The sequence below is a fragment of the Salmo salar genome, chromosome 06 (genome assembly GCF_965601325.2).
Source record: "Salmo salar chromosome 06, fSalSal1, whole genome shotgun sequence".
Taxonomy (NCBI): Eukaryota; Metazoa; Chordata; class Actinopteri; order Salmoniformes; family Salmonidae; genus Salmo; species Salmo salar.
The window spans coordinates 65947673-65973109 of NC_138296.1; the positions used below are offsets into that span (position 1 = coordinate 65947673).

A 25437-nucleotide genomic window follows, 5' to 3' on the forward strand; every position below is an offset into this window, starting at 1 on the left:
AAAATAGCTGCTGATGTGCCCAGATGGACTTTTGCAACAGTGAGTCCATCAACATTACCAGAGATGTGGAGCAGTTGACTTCTGAGCGGATCAGTGATTTGGACCTGACCCTGATTGAATTATTGCTGTTTGGGACACACACTGCTTTTCAGTTCCTTTCACTTTAAAACGAATAGGCTACGGAGCAGCAGCAGCAGCATAGTTCTTGATGGAATTACGATGCAACACAGTTAATATTGTTCCAGGGAATCTTTACAGCAGCTTATGAGTAATGTAGTGCAGTAATGTAATAGTATGGGAACGTCTGAGGAATCTGGCGAGGCATCTGTGTAATAGTAATTCAGATGGTGATGAGTTTGCTGTCAGCACAGCCGGGGGCAATAACTCTGATCCATAAGCCAGTCATCCAGGAGTCCCAGTGTTAGCATTAGCTTCATGCTCAGATCCAGATCTTTTTAAATCAGCCTCTCTGCTCCTAAAGCTCTTTATAGGACATGAGAGTGAGTTGTGTAGCGAGAGGTAGCTATATCGATCAGCGCGTGTCATACGTTTAGTTGCATGGGTTCGTGCTTGAAAGGCGGACTGCCAGCCAGGCTCATACATGGGCAAACTGTGAAGGTCTAGAACAGCAAGGTGATGGGTTCTGTTCGTTATTCACTGGTGTTTGATATGTAAATGCAGCCGGGCTGCTGGGTTCACTGTGGCACAATCTTAGCTGGAGAAGGCTGCATTTGCTCCTCACGAGAATGAAACACTGATAGCCGAAGAGCGGGTACCACTTTTTGGCACAACAGATATGCCCCTCTCTCCATCTTTATATATAACAGACTGACTGACTCTACCCCAAAACACTGACATCTCAATACTAGTCTGGGCATTTCATAATGAAGGTTGAAGTATGAATCAGAACTCATTTACCAATCCCGACATACCCAATACATGAAAATATAGACTTCTGAAAAATATTAAGACATTGACTTTTTCGCCTAACACTGAACGTTTCCTTCCAAAGAAAAGGGAAGAAATGCGTTTTTCTGCACTTAACATTCCGTTATACAGTCAAGGACATTTTGAAAGACATTCAACCTTACTCTGAGGCTTCTTTTGACATTCAAAAACCCTTGGATGGAATTTATGTTAAGGGCTCATGCAGGCGTTGTGCAAAGCTGACTCAATGTCCCCAAGCATTCTGTCTCACCTCTCCAGCCACAGATTGGATTAAAAGCAAAAGACCCATGAGTCATCGGTGATTGAATGGGCAGAAAAGTCTTTCATGTCTGCTAATAAAAAAAATATACCACACCCTAAGGAACACATTTATCTCAATAGCTGTTCGCTCTTGAATAGGGGCTAGGTTGACTCAAAGTTGTTCTAAAATGTATAAACCTTTACAGGGGTAAATGTATTAAGGGTTTAGTTTGTTCGAGACACATTTTATGAGGACAAAGGCATTTAGAGTGTTAGCAAAGCAAACTGAATTGTCTTGTTTGAGGCATTAGGGACAAATCCAGTTTCACCTTGCCTACAGTGGGAACACATATCCACTGATATGATCTATTGACATGGCAGGCACTGTTATACAAGGCTAATTAAAACGCTTACAAATCTTCTCCACACATACTTTAACATCCAAACTAGGAGCTCCTTTTTCACGGTGTCGCGATTTCAAACAAATCGCCTAGTTCGAGGTATGAACACGTAAAATACAGTGTCTCTTGAGGTTCTTTCAAGCTATAGACTTTGCGCCATTCAATCTTTTCTTATTTTTCATTCGTGCCCAGGCTTACACAGTATCAGCTGAATGAATAGGCACACAATGAAATAGGCTCTCTCCCGCTACATGTGTTTCTAACAGCGAATTCATGAATATTGACTGACTGCAATGGAGTTAAGATTGACAAACTTCCCGATGTGTGCGTGCACACACTTAACAGACGCAGGTTTTTAGACCTGAGAGAAAAGATATAGAAAATGAACTAGCCTAGTCTCATACCATGTACTGTAGCCAGCTCCTCTATCATTGCCAAGCTATACATTAACAAACACACAGAGGAGTTGGCTAATGCACAAACACAATGCACGGCCCACCGGCTAACAATTCACATCTAAAGTGCCTTTGGAAAGTATTCAGACCCCTTGATTTTTTTCACATTCTGTTACGTTACAGCCTTATTCTAAAATTGCTGAGATTTTAATTTATTTAATCAATCTACACATAATACCCCATAATGGCAAAGCGATAACAGGTTTTTAGAAATAAAATAAAAAAAGCAGAAATACCTTATTTACATAAGTATTCAGACCCTTTGCTATGAGACTTGAAATTGAGCTTAGGTACATCCTGTTTCCACTGATCATCCTTGAGATGTTTCTACAACTTGATTGGAGGCCACCTGTGGTAAATTCAATTGATTGGACATGATTTGGAAAGGCACACACCTGTCTATATAAGGCCCCACAGTTGACAGTGCATGTCAGAGCAAAACTCAAGCCATGAGGTCGAAGGTATTGTCCGTAGAGCTCCGAGACAGAATTGTGTCGAGGCACAGATCTGGGGAAGGGTACCAACACATTTCTGCAGCATTGAAGGTCCCCAAGAACACAGTGGCCTCCAAAATTCTTAAATGGAAGAAGTTTGGAACCACCAACACTTCCTAGAGCTGGCCGCCCGGCCAAACTGAGCAATCGGGGGACAAGAACCTTGGTCAGGGAGGTGACCAAGAACCCGACAGAGCTCCAGAGTTCCTCTGTGGAGATGGTTGTCCTTCAGGAAGGTTCTCCCATCTCTGCAGCACACCACCAATCAGACCTTTATGGTGGAGTGGCCAAACAGAAGCCACCCCTCAGTAAAAGGCACTTGACAGCCCGGTTGGAGTTTGCCAAAAGGAACCTAAAGGACTCTCAGACCATGAGAAACAAGATTCGCTGGTCTGATGAAACCAAAATTGAACGGTTTGGCTTGAATGCCAAGCGTCACATCTGGAGGAAATCTGGCACTGCTCATCACCTGGCCAATACCATCCCTACGGTGATGCATGGTGGTGGCAGCATCATGCTGTGGAGATGTTTTTCAGTGGCATGGACTGGGAGACTAGTCAGGATTGAAGCAAAGATGAGCGGAGCAAAGTACAGGGAGATCCTTGATGAAAACCTGCTCCATAGCACTCCAGACCTCAGACTGCGGCGAAGGTTCACGTTCCAACAGGACAACGACCCCAAGCACACAGCCAAAACAACGCAGGAGTGGCTTCCGGACAAGTCTCTGAATGTCCTTGAGTGGCCCAGCCAGAGCCCGGACTTGAAACCGATCGAGCATCTATGGAGAGACCTGAAAATAGCTGTGCAGCAACGCTCCCCATCCAACCTGACAGAGCATCTTCAGAGAAGAATGGGAGAAACTCCCCAAATACAGGTGTGCAAAGCTTGTCGCGTAATACCCAAGAAGACTCAAGGCTGTAATTGCTACCAAAGGTGCTTCAACAAAGTAATGAGTAAAGGGTCTGAACATTAATTTTAAATTGTTTAGAAACATGTTCTATTCTTATGTACAATAAAAGTGACTCCAAAATGACACATATATTGGGCACAAAATAATCTGAAACACAACCAAAACAAACAGCAAATGTATCCAACAAGTTTTTACAGTCACAAGCTTGACGTAATCATTGTGTGCTAGGAATCTGGGACCAAATACTAAACTTTTGACTACGTTAATACACATAAGTGAATTTGTCCCCATACTTTTGGTCCCCTAAAATGGAGGGACTACGTTAAAATAGTGCTGTAATTTCTAAACGGTTCATCCGATATGGATGAAAATACCCTCACATTAAAGCTGACAGTCAGCATTTTGATGCCATAGTTATTGTATCATTTCAAATCCAAAGTGCTGGAGTACAGTTTCAAAACAACAAAAACCTTGTCACAGAGCCCTTAGATTTCTTCACATTGTATTGTGTTACAAAGTGGGGTTAAAATTGATTTAGCTGTCATTTTTTGTCATCAATCTACACAAAATACTCTGATGTCAAAGTGCAAGAAAATAACATTTTTGGGATAAATAAAAAATGTATAACTAAAATATAGTCGTTGCACAAGTATTCAGTCCCTTTGTTTAGGCAAGCCTAACGTAGTTCAGGACCAAAATTTGGCTTAACAAATCACATGGACTCACTCTGTGTGAAATAAAAGGGGTTGACATGATTTTTGAATGACTAACCCTTCCTCTGACCTCCATACATACAGCATCTTTAAGGCCCCTCTGTCAAGTATTGAATTTCAAGGACAGATTCAACTACAAAGACCAGGAAGCTTTTTCAAAAGCCTCATAAAGAAGGACAATGATGGGTAAAAATAACAAATCAGACATTGAATATCTCTTTAAGAATTATCCTGTGGATTATGTATTAAACCACCCAGACACATCAAAGATACAGCAGACCTTCTGAACATAGGACAGGAATGAAGCTGCTGAAGGATGTCACCGTGAGGCCATTGGTGATTTTAAAACAGCTACTGAGTTATTAAATGGCTGTGATGGGAGAAAACTGAGGATGGATCAACAGCATTGTAGTGTGTCCACAATAATGACCTAAATAACAGAGTGAAAAGAAGAATACAAATTATACAGAATATTCCAAGACACTGAAGTAATACTGCATAAAAACACAGCAAAGGAATACACTTTTTGGCCTAAATCAAAGCCTTATGTTTGGGGCAAATCCAACACATCACTGAGTAACTACCTCCTTATTTTCAAGCATTGTGATGGCTGCATTATGGTACTGTATGGGTATGCTTGACGGAAAATGCTGGGGAGTTTCTCAGGATAAAAAGAAACGGGATGGGGCTAAGTACAGGCAATATCCGAGAGGAGAACCTGCTTCAAACTGGGAGAGGAATTCACCTTTCAGCAGGACAATAACCTATAACACAATGCCAAATCTACACTGGAGTTGCTTACCAAGAGGACAGTGAATGGTCCTGAGTGGCCAAGTTAGTGTTCACTTAAATCTGCTTAGAAATCTATGGCAAGACTTGAAAATTGACATGATCCCCAACATCTTGACAGAGCTTGAAAAACTCACAGCTGTAATCAAGGCCAAAGGTGTTTCTTACATGTATTGACTCAGGGAGCTGAATACTTATGCAACGACTATATTTGAGTTATTACATTTTTGTTCATCTTAAAAAGTGTTCAAATTTTTCTTCCACTTTGATGTCAGAGTATTTTGTGTAGATTGTTGACAAAATAATTGCAATTAAATAAATGTTAATCCCACTTTGTAACACAATAAAATGTGAAGAAATCCAAGGGGTCCAAATACTTTTGCAAGGCACTGTGCACACACACACGCACATGCTTCTCACTGATGGGGCTCAACCACTAACTGTTGTATGGCATTCAACAATCAGAATCATTGCAACATCATGTCACCACTGATTTATTCTTTTTCAGACCATCATACCGTTTCTGTACCATTCCTGGGTATACCGTATTACTGGAAGTGCACACAAGGGGCACTATTTCCACGTTTCAAAAAGCAAACAGGGATCTTCATCCAGGAGGGGATTGAATGTCTCTGCAGTAACCAAGAAACTTGACCTTGACATCTAGCCACTTAGCTAGCAAGTTAGCAAACCAGATGCATAGCTGGAGCCCTGAGCTGGATATCATTTATTTGACACATCTTACGTTTCTTGCAGTTATACTTAATTTATAGTTATAAACTGTGGCGTAGCATGCAACCCTGCAGCTCTCGCGAGGCAGCTCCCCCAACCCCGAAAAAACAACAACAATTATTGTTATTATACCGTTTTTCTTATTTTTTTATACGGTATTGAAAATCATACTGTCGGTATATGGTACAAATGGCATATAGCCCAAGCCTACTCTTTTAGGCTTATTTGATTTGGTCTTATACAAGTCATATGTTGATTGAAATGCACTGTTCAATTTCTATTTCCATCTTAATCTCTAATCTTGTTTGATCCCTATCATTCTGGTGTCGTGTCTATTGGATGTTCCTGTCATGGAAATTCTTACACAGGGACACTCGAAGTCAATCCTAAATGAATCATTGTTTATTGTCAGCGCGCTGGAGAGGTTCCAACAAACTTTATGCACCACAGTGAACGTCTGTCAGAATGTCTGCTGGGGCAGTCCCGGCAGTTGTTTTATATACAGCTATACATAGACAAGTTATATTTGCATGATTTAGCATAATTCATTCATCATTACCGTTTTGTTTCATTCATGTGACCGACCAATACTGGTTCATAACATGTGACAGACCAACACCTCACGAGGCTTCTCCTCTCTAAGCTGAGACCTTGAAACTGAGAAATCTTTTGTTCTCAAAAGAAGGTCTTGGCGTACTGCCAAATTGCAGATACTGATAAGTGAGGATTCGTTCAATCAGTCACTTGCATGAACACAAAAAATTGTTATTAGAACAGCACATGAATAGAACACAGAAATGAGTTACAAGAAAAGCATATGTATAAAATTTCCATCACATTACCATTCAGCTATTTCCTTGCCAGTTGGACAAGTCTGTGTTTGTAGTTAGATTTAGCCGCTATCACTCTCTCTCTCTCTGCCTCTCTCTTTTTCTCTGTCTCTCTCTTTCTGTTCTCACTACTCTCTCCTTTCTCTCTTTCACTCTGTCTCTTCTCTCAAGAGATTTTAGTGTTATATGAGAGGTGTTTTTGTGAGGTTTTGACTGTGTCCTCGCCATGTTAACGGCTCTATCTTCTCAATTGAGTTTGGAGTGGTGTATTGTGTGCTGTTTGCCTCTGCTCGCTGTTGCTGGAAAACATAGGGCAGCCTTCCAATAGCCGCATCAAGCTACTGATGATATGCTTAAGTGCTCATTGATTGTAAAATAATTCCAACGTGATCAGCAGTAGCGTCTAAAATATGTATTTTGGCTCCATGCGAAAGTTTCCCCTTTAGCCATCCTTGGTGCCATGCCACTGCCTGAGTAACTCCCAGTCCTTATGTTACTGAACTACACTTAGTCCCACAGCAACGTACTGGTTGAGTTAAACTGATGCTGTTACCAGATTCTCCCAAACTGATCAGTGCCTCTTTGTCTTGACCATCTGAACTCTTCGTATACGTTTCAGACCATTCCTACTAGGGATGAACATAATGGTTATTTGTTCTGGTTAACCAGCATCATCAACTAGGTGAAAACCGGTTATATGTGCCAGAAGGTTCTAGAAAATAATTGCTATGTCATATGTTTGTCCTAAACCTGTGTGTCACTCATGACCTTTGACCCCTGCGTGTAGGAGCTGGAGCAGCGTCTGCGGCAGCAGCACCACATGGAGCTCCAGTCTGTGAGAGAGGCCCACAGACACAGCATCGAGACTCTCAAACAGCAGTCGGAGCAGGAGCTGCAGACACTACGCTTCGAGCTGGAGGACGAGGGCAAAGCCATGCTGGGTAAGAGCCATGCTGGGTAAGAGCCAGGCTGGGTTAGGGCCTGATGGGGAATGGTCACAGGGTCTCACACTGGGTTAAGGGCCCTGGCAGGGAGGGAGACACACCTAATAAGGAGGGCCATGCTGGGTAAGCCGAGGCTAGAGCCCTGAGTAAGGACCTCCAGAGGGAAGGATTATACTGTATGTAGTAATAGGGGACCATGCTGGGTAAGACAAGGCTTGAGCCCTGATTAAGGACCTTCAGAAGGAAGGATCATACTATATGTAGTAATAGGGGACCATGCTGGGTAAGACGAGGCTAGAGCCCTGATTAAGGACCTTCAGAGGGAAGGATCATACTATATGTAGTAATAGGGGACCATGCTGGGTAAGACAAGGCTAGAGCCCTGATTAAGGACCTTCAGAGGGAAGGATCATACTATATGTAGTAATAGGGGACCATGCTGGGTAAGACGAGGCTAGAGCCCTGATTAAGGACCTTCAGAGGGAAGGATCATACTATATGTAGTAATAGGGGATCATGCTAGGTAAATGCTACACTTGCAGCCCTCAGAAAAACCATTGGACACTAAACCACACAGTGCTGCTGAACAACAGCCCCACACTCCTCCCTGTAGGAATCAAGGTCAACGCTGGAACATTCCATCACGTAGCTTGTTAGAGGTAGGGGATGTACTGTATGATGAATGGTTTTTTAATTAGCCATGGTGGCCTGTCCTATTGTGTGGTAAATAGAGGGGAACTCCCTAAGGACCCGGTCTGCCTCTCTCTATCTGGTTCCTAGCCTCTCTGCGCTCGGAGCTCAACCACCTCCACGCCTCGGCCATAGAACAGCTACGGCAGACCCACCAGCAGGAGACAGCTGCAGCCAAACTAGAGCTGGAGAATGCACTGGAGAACAGCCGGATGCAGGTCAGACTCCCCGGGACATACTGGCATTCCACATATCACTTAGCTAACAGAAATAATGGTAACAATACGATGGGCCAGCATTAGTTTGTATTACAGTATAATTGGATATTGGCCATGAACAGCGTTGTATTTTCCCCTAACAGCAGGGAAAATATAGTGGCTTAACAATGAGGCTAGACGTTAGCTCAACGCATGAGGATAGATAATTCTATTCAAAGCGTATATGAAAGAGTATATGCACATACACACTTTAGAATCGAAATAATCCTTCAGTGCCTTTAATTGTGCAGACTGAAAAGCTTTGGCACTAATGGCCATAGAATACATAGATCTCCCTTGGCAACCGCCCTCTTTTCTCCTCACTCTGGCTTCTGTTGCTTGTATGTATTCACACAACTGAATAGCTGTGTGGCTTGTCGGATATGGCTTGAGCAAGTGTCATCAGTGTGTTGGGAACTGGGGTGCTGGCCTCTAGAGAAAGAACAAGCGACAGCTTTCCTTCCCTCCCACACGCATGCAAAGTACACACACACACACACACACACACACACACACACACACACACACACACACACACACACACTCTACAGCAAGAGGCTATGCACAAGTATTGTGCTGAACACATCATCCGTTTGCTCCCTATTCCTCCACGTTCTGCAACAAAACAGGGTGCTTTCTATCACTAACACAGGCCATGTTCTCAGAAACAAAGAGCTAAACTATTGTGTACTGTACGTCAACAATAGCTATGCCGCAGCTGACAGTATTAGCAGGTTAAAAGACAGTAATACACACAGGAGAGGCTGGACTCAGCTGATGTGTCAGTTAGAGAGCAGTAGATGTACTTGACATAATACTTGCACTCCCAGCCGCCCCATCTTCTGACAACGGTGCCCTTCATCTCGGATATAAATCACTGAAATGAAGTTTAACGCCCCTGGGTCCTCTGTCATGGCCATGGCGAGATGTTCAGCACACAGCTGTTTCTGAGGGGACCTACTTCTACGCTAGTCAGTCTTCAGGAAGGTTACAAGGCAAACACAGTTCTACTTGCCAAATAAAATGAGGTCAACGAGCCAGGGTACCTACTCCAGTGCAAACGGCTTCGCTTTCCACCGTGACACAGTAATCATCTAAACCTATTACCGCAGACAGGCCCCTATCACAACAGAAGCAGGCTAATATGGCAGGGTTATGGCAGGGGTTTTGTTTTAGTGTTTCCTATGGACATGAACATAGCACTGGCAGCAAAGCCAATTTTTTTTTACTGTAAGCTATTTCAATGTGAGATCCACCACATGTTACGATGCGAGGATACCTGGAAAACAAAACAGGAAATATATTGAGGTCTTTGAGGCGTGATTCTCGCTTGTATTAGACAGCAATGCATATCCCAAATGCATATGAAATGCCCTGCCTGGTCTTTGCCCCTGAGAGGTGTGTGTGAAGTGAACCATGGCCTGTTCTTCTCATCCCTTATAGGGCTGCCATGTACTAGTACTATGGTGCTTGGATGTCTGACATCTCTCATGGCATAAACAGGCTTCCTGGTGGTGTCTCAATCAACCAACAACCTTCTCTAAGCCCCCTCTCCTTCAAATTGTCTGTGTTCAGCTCAGTAGTCAGACATATCAGGACAGGCAGACCTTTATCACAACAGAAGCAGGCTATTATGTCATGGTTACGACAGGGTTTTTGTTTTGTTTTAGTTTTTCCTATGGAGATGAAAATGGCACTGGCAGCAAAGCATTTCTTTTTTCAATTTAGGCTATTTCAATGTCAAATCAAAATCAAATCAAACGTTTTGTCACATGCGCCAAATACAAGTGTAGACCTTACCTTGAAATACTTACAGTTATTGTTTTATAGTTTTGGCAAGTCGGTTAGAACTTCTACTTTGTGCATGACACAAGTGGTTTTTCCAACAATTGTTTACAAACAGATTATTTCACTTATAATTCACTGTATCACAATTCCAGTGGGTCAGAAGTTTACATACACTAAGTTGACTGTGCCTTTAAACAGCTTGGAAAATTCCAGAAAATGGTGTCATGGCTTTAGAAGCTTCTGATAGGCTAATTGACATCATTTGAGTCAATTGGAGGTGTACCTGTGGATGTATTTCAAGGCCTACCTTCAAACTCAGTGCCTCTTTGCTTGACATCATGGGGAAATCAAAAGAAATCAGCCAAGACCTCAGAAAATTATAGACCTCCAGTCTGGTTCATCCTTAGGAGCAATTTCAAAACACCTGAAGGTACCACGTTCATCTGTACAAACAATAGTACGCAAGTATAAACACCATGGGACCACGCTGCTGTTATACCGCTCAGGAAGGAGACTTGTTCTGTCTCCTAGAGATTAACGTACTTGGTGCGAAAAGTGCAAATCAATCCCAGAACAATAGCAAAGGACCTTGTGAAGATGCTGGAGGAAACAAGTACAAAAGTATCTATATCCACAGTAAAACGAGTCCTATATCGACATAACCTGAAAGGCCGCTCAACAAGGAAGAAGCCACTGCTCCAAAACCGCCATAAAAAAGACAGACTACGGTTTGCTACTGCACATGGGGACAAAGATTGTACTTTTTGGACAAATGTCCTCTGGTGCACTTCACAAAATAGATGGCATCATGTGGAAGGAAAATTATGTGGATATATTGAAGCAACATCTCAAGATATCAGTCAGGAAGTTAAAGCTTGGTCCCAAATGGGTCTTCCAAATGGACAATGACCCCAAGCATACTTCCAAAGTTGTGGCAAAATGGCTTAAGGACAACAAAGTCAAGGTATTGGAGTGGCCATCACAAAGCCCTGACCTCAATCCCATAGACAATTTGTGTGCAGAACTGAAAAGGCATGTGCGAGCAAGGAGGCCTACAAACCTGACTCAGTTACACCAGCTCTGTCAGGAGGATTGGGCCAAAATTCACCTGTATCTGGTACAAAGACAACAAAGGAAGGATGGTAGGCATGCCTTTATCATTGTGGACAAACTCTTTGTAGATGGACAGCTATTCCAAGACAGCTCCATAACACCGTGGCTGTACTAAATTCTACAGGGACTTCAGTTTACGAAAAAAAGAAGGTATGGGAACTGTAAAAATATCTGAACATTATGAAGTGGATATGAACACACACGTACTCAATTACATGCTTGCTTACACATACGGACTTGTACATACAAACACACACCTGATCTCGCTCTCTTCTCTCTCTCTTCTCTTCTCTTTTCTCCCTCTCTTTCTATTGTCGAGAACTGTTTTATAATTTTATGTGTTTATTGTTTGTCTATTTGTCTACAAGTTTATATATGTTTACAACAAGCAAGGGGAAGATATTAGAATATGGGCATTGGGGAATAATAACATATTGTATGGAATACATTTGTACTGTAGTGAAGCCATCTCTAGAGTAATGTAAGGTCTCTTTCATGATCATGTGAAATGTCAGTTGCTATGAAAATGCTGGGATGTGTTTTTCAATTATGTTAAAAGTAATTATGATGCAACTATGATGGTGATACGATATGGATTACAATTATCATCATGAATATTAAGGCTATACGCACTATATGTTGCACACATAGACACTCAACCATGCAAATTGGCAGAGTTATTTATTTTGACATCACACATTATAGTCTTACTCTTATACAGACATCATACACACTCTCTCTCTTATATCACATCCAATATCATACACATCAACCTACTCAGATTTGCTACACACATAATATCTTGTCTCAATTTTCTAACATCTGTGGCATTGGCTCACAGGCAAACAGGCAAGGGAATAAAACAAATATTGCTAGAACCTATTTCTTGAATTCTAAATATCAGACATTTGAAAGCTCTAGTTTTGACCGTCATAATACCTCTGATGGCGGTAACTTTACAAGCACTTATTATGGTCAATTTAGCCTGAGAATAGTATCTAGTTATGGTAAGGGGTGAAATAAGTATAGCCAGTTATAATTGTAACGGTTTAGCAGATTAGAAAAAAAGAAGATCAGTCTTTACGTGGCTAAAAGAAAAGGAATATAACATATACTGTTTACAGGAAACTCACTCTACATCCTTAGATGAAGTTGCGTGGAAAAAGGAATGGGGTGGTGAAATAATTTTCTGTCATGGACAAAGGAACTCAAAGGGTGTGATGATATTAATTAACAAAAATTTCGATCTGAATGTGCAAATAGTCAGAAATGATTCGCAAGGAAGGTGGATCCTTTTGAATATGAAAGTGGACGAAAAAGAGATTTGGCTCATTGATCTATATGGTCCAAATCAGGATGATCCACACTTGTTCGAAAACATTTATATCAATTTATTGAATTTACAGGCAACAAATGATCTAATCATTAATGGTAGGATACTATAACACAGTGTTAAGTACCTCAATGGACCATAAAGGTAATCACTCTACAAACTATCATCACCGTGCCCTTAAGGAAATCAGAAATATTATGGACACATTAGAAATAGTGGATATTTGGAGACTAAAAAACCCAGACCTAGTGAGATATACATGGAGGAGACTTAATCAAGCTAGTCGTCTTGACTACTTTCTTGTCTCTTTCTCTCTTGCATCAAAGGTTAAAAAAGTTTTAATATGAGACAGAATGCGATCGGATCATCATCTAATTGGCATTCACATAACTCTTATAGATTTTCCACGTGGACGGGGATATTGGAAATTTAATCAAAGTTTACTGGAGGAATTGGTCACTCAGCCTGAACTTGGTAAGGATCTGCCTCTGCTTCGTATCTCTGACAGAGTAGAGATAATCAGACAATTCATATTCTCTGTTTAGGGTCAGATAGCAATTTAGCAACTTATTTTTAACTAAGACAAAATTATTTATAACTGAATTTTCCCAGTATAATATAGGTTCAGCAAATCCCCTTATTGTTTGGGATACCTTTAAATGTACCTTCAGTGGTCATTCAATTCAATATTCATCAATAATAAAAAAAGCAGTTTCTGGCTAAAGAGACAAGACTAACAAGGGAAATCCCTGAACTAATAGTAGGGGTAGATGGCAATAAAAACGATACTACAGAGATACAAAATAAGTTAGAGGAAAAACAAAAAGAACTTGAGGAGCTTATTCAAGAACGATCTAATGTAATCTATTACAAAAACAAAGAAAACTGGATGGAATATGGAGAAAAATGCACAAAATTCTTCCTGAATCTCCAATACAGGAACGCTAACAAAAAGAATTTGCAGAAACTCATTACTGAAGACGGAGTCATCTATGATTCTCCGAAGGATATTTTAAAAGAGGAAGCAAATTATTTTAGGCATGTTTTCTTTTCCGTCTCATCCTTTCCCACTGAATGAAGATTATGGTAAGGAATTCTTTCCAAATAATATAAAAAATTTAAAATGAACACATGTACAGAAAGATCAGTGCGAAGGCCAAGTTACAGAGGGAGAACTTTTTGAGGCTATTAAATCCTTTCAGTCTGGAAAAACCCCAGGGCTTGATGGCATACCGGTAGAGGTATATGAAGTATTTGTGGATATACTAAAATCTCCATTGTTAGATTGTTTTAACTACTCCTATAGAAATGGTAGTCTGTCAGGTACTCCGCAGGAAGGTTTGATTTCTCTATTATTAAAACAAGACCCAGATGGCAAATATAAAGACCCAGTCTATCTAAAAAAAAAACTGGAGGCCCCTAACACTTCAATGTTGTGATGCAAAAATACTAGCACTCAGATTTAAAAGGGTTTTACCAGGTATTGTTCATCCTGATCAGACAGGTTTTTTACATGGACGATACATTGGAGATAACATACGACAACTACTAGAAATAATAGAACATCATGAAACATATAAGAAGCCAGGAATGGTATTTATAGCAGATTTTGAAAAGGCATTTGATAAAGTAAGACTGGATTTTATTTATAAATGCCTGTATTTTTTTCAATTTCGGTAATTCTCTTATAAAATGGGTAAAAATAATGTATAGCAACCCCAGGTGTAAAATGGTAAATAACGGCTACTTCTCAGAGTTTTGAATTGTCAAGAGGAGTTAAACAAGGGTGTCCGCTGTCACCATATCTATTCGTTATGGCCATCGAAATGCTAGCTATTAAAATCAGATCCAATAACAACATTAGAGGATTAGAAATCCAAGGCTTAAAAACAAAGGTGTCCATGTATGCCGATGACTCAAGTTTTATATTAAGTCCGCAGGCTAGATCCCTGCAATGTCTCATTAAAGATCTAGATAACTTTTCTGTACTCTCTGGACTAAAACCTAATTATGATAAGTGTACAATATTACGTATTGGATCCTTAAAAAATACAACCTTTACATTACCCTGCAGTTTACCTATGAAATGGGCTGATGGTGAAGTAGACATACTTGGTATTCATATCACAAAAGATATAAATAAGCTCTCTACAATGAATTTCAATAGAAAACTTGTAAAAAAAGACCAGATCCTGCAACCATGGAGAGGTAAATACTTGTCTATTTATGGAACAATTGCCCTGATTAACTCCTTAGTCATATCTCAGTTTACTCACTTACTTATGGCGCTGCCTACTCCTGATGATTCGTTTTTGAAATCATATGAGCAAATCATATTTTGCTTTATCTGGGATGCTAAACCAGACAAAATAGAACATTCCTATCTATATAATGAATATGAATTGTGTGGGTTGAGATTATTAAATATAAAAGCACTAAACCTCTCTCTAAAAGCTTCAGTCATTCAAAAGTTTTGTTTGAAGCCTAAATGGTTCTCAAGTAGATTACTAAGAAAAGCTCATCCATTGTTTTAAAAATGGCCTTTTTGCTTTTGTGCAGATTGCCATGTCTCATTTTCGATTAATTGAAAATGATACTTTTTTCAAAGTATCTCTCTTTTTCAAACAACCATTGCAGAGCTGGCTACAATTTCAATTTCCTCCACCTGAAAAGATGGAACAAATATTATGGCTGAACTCACATGTGCTGGTTGATAAAATACCTGTATTTATGGGAAAGATGTTTGAAAAGGGTATTTTGTTCTTAAATTATATTGTAAATTGGAATGGTAGAGTTATGTCCTTCGTGGAGTTATCAGAATTGTACGGAAAGGTCTGCTCAATCCAAGAGTTCAACCAATTGATTACAGCATTGCCCCAAAAATGGAGGAGGCAGGTGGCAGCGGGAGGAGGTAGGGAACTGGTCTGTCTGCCCAATATAAAGGATCAAAACTGGCGGAGGAATAAAAATAGCAGAAATAGGAAAGTATACCAGTTTCATTTGAGGACCAGGATGTTGACAACTATGCCATACAGATTGCAAAATAGTTGGGAAGAAATTTTTGCTGTACCGATTCCATGGTACAGGGTGTATGAGTTGATATATAAAACAACGCAAGATTCAAGACTTCGTGCTTTTCAGCAAAAATTATTATATAGAATTCTTGCCACCAACAAAATGTTGAATATTAGCGGCATAAAATCATCGAAGCTCTGCAGATTTTTTTGTGAGGATACAGAATCAGTAGACCATTTATTTTGGTATTGCCCTCAGGTAGCCTGTTTCTGGTCTCAGGTTCAGGAATGGCTGAAAATGCATAGCATTGATCTAAAATTGACCCTAGAAATAGTACTGTTAGGATATCTGGAGAGACCGGGTCAGTAAATTACTAATATACTAATACTCTTAGTAAAAGTATTTATCTTCAACTTGCAATCTGTGGATTCTATTCGATTAGATAGATTGAAATTGTACATTAAACATCACAGCATAGATGAAAGATATGTGTTGCGTAGAAACCCGAAGTGGTTGGCCAGCAGAGATAGATGGGATGGGCTTAGGGAAGCTGAGGGTTGGTATGTGGAATTGGAGACAAGTGGGAGTGGAGTTGCTGTGTGAGAGAGAGAATGATGGTCAAAGATAAAAGTAAAAAAACATAATAAAAAGTACATTTGAATGACACTAAGTGGCAGTGTTTTTACAACTAATGCAGGTTTGCCTGAGGCTGATGCCGTGCAGGTGTTTGTACACGTGCATATACACACACTCTCATTCAAATAAACACATACAAGAACACACACATACATGTAATAGTGCCAGACATGCACACAAATGGAATGGAATTAATTGTATTTTTATTTATTTTTTCTTCTTGGGGGGGGGGACTGTGGGAGGTGTCTCGATTGGTTGCGGGACCGCTATTGGGGAACTGTGGGGGGATCTTGGAGGGTTCGGGTTCATGTTTTTTGACCTGGTGATAGATCGGTCAGGGCATTGAGCAGGGCATTGACCCTGGATGCTTCTGTGTGTCGCTCTGAATGGGAATCTGTTAGATGACTGGTATGATGTAGTTATTGAGCGGCGTCACTGCAGGTATATTGTATGTTTTGAATATTCAATAAAATAAATAATTAAAAATGAAATAAAATAAAAAATTATAAAAAAATTCACCCAACTTATTCTGGGAAGCTTGTGGAAGGCTACCTGAAACGTTTGACCCAAGTTAAACAATTTAAAGGGAACGCTACCAAATACTAATTGAGTGTATGTAAACTTCTGACCCACTGGGAATGTGATGAAAGAAATGAAAGCTGAAATTAATAATTCTCTCTACTATTATTCTGACATTTCACATTCTTAAAATAAAGTGGTGATCCTAACTGACCTAAGACAGGGAATGTTTACTAGGATTAAATGTCAGGAATTGTGAAAAACTGAGTTTAAATGTATTTGGCTAAGGCGTATGTAAACTTCCGACTTCAACTGTATATACAGGAGGTACTGGTACCGAGTCAATGTGCGGGGGTACAGGTTAGTCAAGGTAATTTGTACATGTAAGTAGGGGTGAAGTGACTATGCATAGATAATAAACAGTGAGTAGCAGCAGTGTACAAAACAAATGGAGGGGGAAGGGGGTTTCTGGTTGCCATTTGATTAATTGTTCAGCAGTCTTATGGCTTGGGGGTAGAAGCTGTTAAGGAGCCTTTTGGTCCTAGACTTGGCGCTCCGGTACCGCTTGCCGTGCGGTAGCAGAGAAAACAGTTTATGACTTGGGTGACTGGAGTCTCTGACAATTTATAGGGCTTTCCTCTGACACTGCCTGATATAGAGGTCCTGGATGGCAGGAAGCTTGGCCCCAGTGATGTACTGGGCCGTACGCACTACCCTCTGTAGCGCCTTGCGGTCAGATGCCGAGCAGTTACCATACCAGGTGGTGATGCAACCGGTCAGGATGCTCTCGATGATGCAGCTGTATAACTTTTTGAGGATCTAGGGACCCATGCCAAATCTTTTCAGTCTCCTGAGGGGGAAAAGATATTGTCGTGCCCTCTTCACGACTGTCTTGGTGTGTTTGGACCATGATAGTTCGTTGGTGATGTGGACACCAAGGAAATTGAAACTCTCGACCCGCTCCACTACAGCCCCGTCGATTTTAACTGGGGGCCTGTTCGGCCCGCCTTTTCCTGTAGTCCATGATCAGCTCCTTTGTCTTGCTGACATTGAGGGAGAGGTGTTGTCCTGGCACCACACTGCCAGGTCTGTGAAATATACCTTCTGTTATGATGTGAGGATACCTGGAAAACAAAACAGGAGGTGTGTGTGAAGTGAACCATGGCCTGTTCTTCTCATCCCTTATAGGGCTGCCATATCCAAGCACCACAGTACTAGTACGTCTGACATCTCTCATGGCATAAACAGGCTTCCTGGTGTTGTCTCAATCAACCAACAACCTTCTCAAAGCCCCCTCTCCTTCAAACTGTCTATGTTCAGCTCAGTAGTCAGACGTATCAGGACACAGCCCTGTCTCTGTCTATGTCCCATACGGCTGCATGATTTCCCAGCCGCTGAGACATCCCTCCCGCGTGAGCCATCCATAATTTAAATGCATTATGCCCGTACTGCCGGTACATTGATTCATCCTGAATTATACAGATCTGCTAATCACAGTTATGTTTCCTAGACTGTTCGGCTGCTGTTGTCTCTTATAGAGGTGTTGTGGTTTTACCCAGTAAATGGCAAAGCTCTGATCTTTAGAATGAACATGTGCCTTAATCAAAGAGCCTTAGCAACGCCGAGCATGGTGTTTTCCTTTGAACAGTCTCTCCAGCCCAGCTGCCCCGGCAGATAGAGAGAGGGCCGTTTGAAGAGAGGTACAAAGTGTTGCTCGTCCTCTTTCTGGGAGACGGAGAGATGTATCTAACAAATAACTCCTGAGCTGAGCTGTTGATGGTTCGGCGGGCGGCGGGGCCCGCGCTGAGCGCTGTGTTGCCTTATCGATAATTGTGGCCCCTGAGAGATGCACGGTGCCGGCTTGTTTAATGAGCTGTGAGATTAGCAGGCCTGGTCTGCGGTGTGGAGAATTGCGTTTGCTGGGGATAGTGATCAGCTTTCCCCACAGACGAATGCTCGGCTTCTGACAGACAAACGGCTCTGAAGAATGTTTATTTTCTATACTCCATTGCTCATGGTAGCTACATATTATCTCTGCGTGGGTGTGTGTGTGTGTGTGTGTGTGTGTGTGTGTGTGTGTGTGTGTGTGTGTGTGTGTGTGTGTGTGTGTGTGTGTGTGTGTGTGTGTGTGTGTGTGTGTGCGCACCCGTGTGCATTTCGGCCATCGAGAGGTCTGTGTCATATTTGCCCTGATGTTTTTCTGTATCTGAAAGTTCATGTCCACACGCTGATGTCCCCGGAGGCTGATTCCTCAAAACAATGTCTGTCTATGAGACCTAGTCTTAATGAAACCCTACACAGCCCTGTAAATGCTCAATTCATCTCCAACAACTGATGCATCGCTAATGGCTCCTCATCACCAGCGGACCTATTTTTCTTTAGCGGAGACACGCCGCGGCCTGTTTGCAAACTTTGATAGATGCCTCTATTTTCCCAGATTGTTGGGCAGATAGGGATGTTTAGAGGAGGTGTGCGCCTGCTGGGGTGGGGAATGAGGATGGTCTCTCGCCTCAGTGGTCGTGACTCATAGTTACTATGACAGAGCCTAATCTGTAAAGACGTTTCCTCATCAATAACGTTTCAGTGTCAACCTGTATGGCGGATCAATGGCCCTGGAGTTATTCCTGCTTTGTTTCAGTACTGGGTATGATTTGAATTCAAACCACAGGTATACTGGATCTCATATCATTTATGGAGGCTGAAGAAAGATTTCATCTGCCATTGTGACTCACCTCTCTCTGGTTCGTGGCAATTCTTGGACTAATGGCAGCAGCTCGATACCTCCCATCCTTGTGATGTGATGTAGCCCCGGAGAGGTGGGGGGTGTTTTGGGGGTGAGGGTCTCAGTACCTCCAATCACTCCGGCTTCACAGACAGCATCTGACTGCTTCCCTCTAGTGACTCAGCTCTCTCTCACTTCCTCTCTCTCTCTCTGTATGTGGCTTCCAGACGCTAATGATGAGGCTGTGCTCTGGCTGGCCTTTTGATCAGTCTGCTCTGGAACTGTAGAGACGGACAATCCTGTGGAAGCAGAGAGAGAGAGAGAGAGAGAGACTGGGGAGCTGGGGCTCAGAGAGGCCTCACGAGGCCAGTAGACTTGTCTTCTAATCAGCTCCTCGCTGAGGCCTTCCTATTCCCAGACCTCTACCACTGTACTGTACCCTCTACACATCTCCAGTCACACTGCTGTCAAACTAAGTGTCAGCCAGCCACAGAAATTAAATCATTTTCTAAAGAGCTTTTTGTCAAAGATCAGAGATCATATATGGTGATTATTGGAGTTGGGAACTCAATCTACCAACTTTCCACCATCCCCTCAGAGTAATCTTTGAAACCTGAAGTGCTATTTTGTTCCTGTGACATTTTGTCCAAAGCCTTTAAAGCTTCCTTTGCCCTAGAAAAGTGTCTGTTTGATTTTGAGAAGTACCGCTCAAATGGCTCCACCATACAATTTGCTCTAAGTTCCAAAAGAGTTTCCATCTTTAGATGGACAATGAATATTGCTTTTCTATAGTGCCATCGTAACGGAGAGTGTTAGTTGTCAGGGTAGTATTCAGACTGTCCCTCTGAACCTCTGCAGGTCAGCCTAGGGTCCTCACTGTGAGGCTCAGTGCTGCTAATAGAGCTGCCACCACTCTCTCACTTTACAGCCCAGGCACACATCAATCAAATAAACTTGCGCGCCCACATTTTCACACAAATGGACACACAGACACGCACTCGCCTAACCAGCCACCGCATACACAAAGATAGGGTCACATGCCAATTGGAACATAGCCCAAAACTCCCTTTCCCACACTGATGTTCGGTGCTGTCTGCTTCTACCTGTGTAATCCACAACCCACCCATGCAGAGACATGGCAATCATGTTGGCTTCCAAGCGAAACAGGTATCCACTGGGGAGATTGGGAGTCAGCAGAAATGTCACAGTGAATCTCTTTTAGGCAGAGGATGGGTAAACAAGCTTCTATGGAGGAGAGTGAGCTAGTCCACTGAAACCAGCCCCCGGCAGTGGTTCACACATTAATAACTACAATACTGTTATCACAATAATCAGCTGGCATGAAATTATATTTACAGGAATTCAAAATGAATACAGATTGGAATCTGATTACACAAGAGGCAACAACTTCAATACCAGAGTTTGACTTGACGGTGTGCTGTGGGAACTCTTAGCTAAGTCTCTGTTATAGAAGGAAGGACTTTTTAAAAGATGTGCCGTTGCTGAAGGGGAAAATTATCTTTGAGCCAAGCAAAGCATGATTAATCTACAACTGGGATGTAGTTATAGTTCTCTGAACAGTATAATCAGGTAATTACATTTACTTCTGCCCGGGCAAAAGGGGATGTTTGCGTTTTGATCTATCAAACTGTAGAGTTAACTGTTACAGTAACTTTGAGAAAGAGAGTGATAATAGTCAGTCTAGATTTAAATGGCAGCGTTGTCCCTATTACGTTCTGAACAATTGACTAAATACATGTATTCTAGTGAATGCTTTACCGGTAGGTTTTCAGTACAATGGACCCTGACTGGACCAGACAGCAACAGCCAGATTTGAGCGAACAGTCAGAAGATGACCTTTTTCCTGGGATGCGACCTTTTCCAGGCGATATAACAGTCATCTAGCACGTTGTTGTAGCTCGGACTAGTATAAACAAATACAAGCAGTACAGTCACTTATTTATTAATATAAGATATATTTAGAGAATTGTGCAGAGAGTTCAGACATATCAGCAGCATCAGTACTAACAACCTCACAACACACGTGTCCAGTGAAGTATACATTTAGTGCTGAGAGAGCGGTTGAGTGGTGGCCATTAGTAATGTGCGGGTCAGCTGTTTGTTCACCCGCATCTGCCCGCAATTGCTATTCAGTGGTGTAAAGTACTTAAGTAAAAGTACTTCAAAGTAATAATTAAGTCGTTTTTTGGGGTATCTGTACTTTACTATTTATATTTTTGACAACTTTTACTTGTACTTCACTACATTCTTAAAGAAAACAATGTACTTTTAACTCCATACATTTTCCCTGACATCCAAAAGTACTCGTTACATTTTGAATGGCTAGCGGGACAGGAAAATGGTATAATTCACACACTTATCAAGAGAACATCCCTGGTCATCCCTACTGCCTCTGATCTAGCGGACTCACTAAACACAAATGCTTCATTTGTAAATTATGTCTGTGTTGGAGTGGTCCCCTGTTTTTTTAAATGGTGCCGTCTGGTTTGCTTAATATAAGGAATTTGAAATTATTTTTACTTTTACTTTCAATACTTAAGTATATTTGAACAATTCCATTTACTTTTGATACTTAAGTATATTTTTAAAACCAAATATTTTTAGACTTGTACTCAAGTATTGTTTTTTTAGGGTGACTTTCACTTTTACTTGAGTAATTTTCTATTAAGGTATCTTTACTTTTACTCAAGTATGACAACTGGGTACTCTTTCCACCACTGTTGCTATTAACCCATCAGCAACCCCTGACTATGTGATAAAGTGGAAATCTGAGGCCTGCATCCAACCTAACCCGCAAATATAGAAAATGAGCTGTACAGTCAGAGATGGCAGAACAATTTTTTGTATAGGCCTTTTAGATATAGGGCTGTTTCTGCTTGTAGCCTATTTGTTAGTCAACTTGTCTATAATTTTATATAAATGCAGCTTCTCTTCTCTCATTACTTGTTGCCCTAGAAGACTAAATAAACCCTTGCTCTCTTTCCTCTTTCATCTCTGCTTCTCTCGCGCGCCAAAGACTATTAGGGACCGGGAAGAAAATGTAAAAAAATAAATTAAATTTAAAAAACGGGAAAGATTTTCCTTGCAAAATTGTATCAGTTTGACCATTTTTAAGGAAATTAAAAGCTGTTAAAAATGACACAACATGTTTTTGAGAAGATTTCAGTTCAGCTTGGATGTATATTTGATGTAGTTTGAAATAAAGATTTTATGCTGATAAAAATAGCACCATTACAGACCGCTGCTAACGTGCATTCATTCTCTCAAGATGCTGAAAGAAAGAAATCATATTTCTCCACTCCTGTTCCTGAGTCAAAATGTACATTTGGTGTATAATTTTACTGCAAGAAATGCTTAATTCTGCAGGAGTTAATATTTGATTAGGCTATGTGAGAGGTTATAGACCTACAGTCAGTGTCCAGATTTCAGGCTACTTTTCCATTTAACCCATCTGAACAGTACAGTTTCGTTGACGTATCATTTTGATAATCTCGCAATATAATTTTTGCTCTTGCTGCCTGTATATTTGCTCTATAACTCCAGTATTTTTCCTTCATAGCTTGTTCTCCATCTTATTTTTAAATAGGGAGCCAATTTGTTTTCAGGATTTTAATTTCCATGACTGATAAAACTTGTTTCTCATGGCTCTCTCATGTCTCTCTGCAGCAGACTTATGGTGAGCAATATGTTTGGAACATCTAATTGCAATAAAATCACAGTATCAAATCGCAATACATATAGAATTGTGAGAATCGCAATACAGAACCTATCGGCATCTAAGTATCATGATAATATTGTATCGTAAGGTCCCTGGCAATTCCCAGGCCTAATCACTAGTGACCATGGTATGTTAGTGTGCCCACTTAAGCTGTAGTATCATGGCACTGTAAAGATGGTATCCGACATCACAGTACCCATTGGGAATACAAGGAGACAGCACAACAGCACAGCAAGAATGCACAAATGAGATCAAATGCTAACTCAAACGTGTGATTTATTTATTTTTGCTTGGTTTTTGTGTGTTTCTGTGTATCGTTGTGTGTGTGCCTGTGTATGTCTGCGTATTACCCCAAAGGAGAGGGAGTTGCTGGGCCGTATCTCAGACCTGCAGGAGGAGGTGGTAAGGAGGAAGAACCACATTGCTGAGCTGGACCACGAAATCCACACACTGAATGAAAACATCAACACGCTCACCAAGGAGCTGGAGCTTAAGGGCAAGGAGGTGCTGAAGATCCGCAGTGAGGCCAACCAGCAGATCAGGTGGGTGGGAGGAGAGGGGAGGAGGGGAGGGCCGTGACCCCACCACAGATCATTATGGGCTGACACAAAGGAGGGTTGACACAATAACAGGCCATCTACAGTAATGTTGTTCCGGCGCGTTGCCAAACTTAATTACAGTGTCTTCAGAAAGTATTCATACCCCTGTTACCACTTGAATTCAAAATGTATTAAATATATTTATTGTCTCAGCCTTCTACACACAATACCCCATAATGACAAAGTGAAAACATGTTTTTAGAAATGTTTGCAAATTTATTGAAAATGAAATACAGAAATATCTCATTTACATAAGTATTCAAACCCCTGAGTCAATACATGTTAGAATCACCTTCGGCAGCGATTACAGCTGTGAATCTTTCTGGGTAAGTCTAAGAGATTTGCACGCCTTGATTGTACAATATTTGCACATTATAATTTTTTTTAATTCTTCAAGTTCTGTCAAGTTGGTTGTTGATCATTGACAGCCATTTTAAAGTATTGCCATAGATTTTCAAGCTGATTTAAGTCAAAAGTGTAGCTACAGTAGGCCACTCAGGAACATTCAATGTTGTCTTAGTAAGCAACTCCAGTGTATGTTTGTGTTTTAGGTTATTGTCCTGGTAGAAAGCAGACTGAATCAGGTTTTCCTCTCGGATGTAGCCTGTGCTTAGCTCTATTCCGTTGCTTTTTATCCTAAAAAACTCCCTTGCCGATGACAACCGTACCATAACATGATGCAGACAGCACCATGCTTGAAAATATGAAGAGTGGTACTCAGTGATGTGTTGTTTTGGATTTGCCCCAAACATAATGCTTTGTATTCAGGACATAAGGTTCATTTCTTTGCCACATTTTTAGCAGTTTTACTTTAGTGCCTTATGGCAAACAAGTTGTTTTGGAATATTTTTATTCAGTATGGGCTTCCTTCTTTTCACTCTGTAATTTGTTTAGTATTGTGGAGTAATTACAATGTTGTTGATCCATCCTCAGTTTTCTCCTATCACAGCCATTAAACTCTAACTGTTTTAAAGTCACCATTGGCCTCATGGTGCATTCCCCGAGCAGTTTCCTTCCTCTCTGGCAACTGAGTTAGGAAAGATGCCGTATCTTTATAGTGACTGGGTGTATTGATATACCATCCAAAGTGTTATTAATCCAAATTAATAACTTTACCATGCTCCAAGGGATATTCAATGTCTGCCATTTTTTTTACCCATCTACCAATAGGTACCTTTCTCTGCGAGGTATTGGACAACCTCTCTGGTCTTTATGGTTGAATCTGTGTTTGAAATTCACTGCTCGACTGAGGGACCTTACAGATAATTGCATGTGTAGGGTACAGAGATGAGGTAGTCATTCAAAAATCATGTTAAACACTATTAATGCACGCTGTGTGAGTCCATATGACTTGTTAAGCACATTTTTACTCCTGAACTTATTTAGGCTTGCCATAACAAAAGGGTTGAATACTTATTGACTCAAGACATTTCAGCTTTTCACTTTAAATTAATTTGTAAAAATGTCTTAAAACATAATTCCATTTGACATTATGGGGTATTGTGTGTAGGCCAGTGACACAAAATCTCAATTTAATCAATTTCAAAATAAGGCTGTAACACAACAAAAT

The 25437-nt window shown here is 41.0% G+C and overlaps 1 protein-coding gene across 6 annotated transcripts in view; it reads left to right on the forward strand.

Annotated features, from left to right (window-relative positions):
• fam184ab (family with sequence similarity 184 member Ab) overlaps window positions 1–25437 on the forward strand; it is a 154203-nt gene that overhangs the window by 116369 nt on the left and 12397 nt on the right. For all 6 annotated transcript variants that reach the window (XM_014205127.3, XM_014205130.3, XM_014205129.3 and 3 more), the window contains 3 exons: window positions 7300–7453; window positions 8237–8364; window positions 23626–23810. In XM_014205127.3, coding sequence (XP_014060602.1) covers window positions 7300–7453; window positions 8237–8364; window positions 23626–23810 — 467 coding nt within the window. The remainder of the gene's footprint in view (window positions 1–7299; window positions 7454–8236; window positions 8365–23625; window positions 23811–25437) is intronic.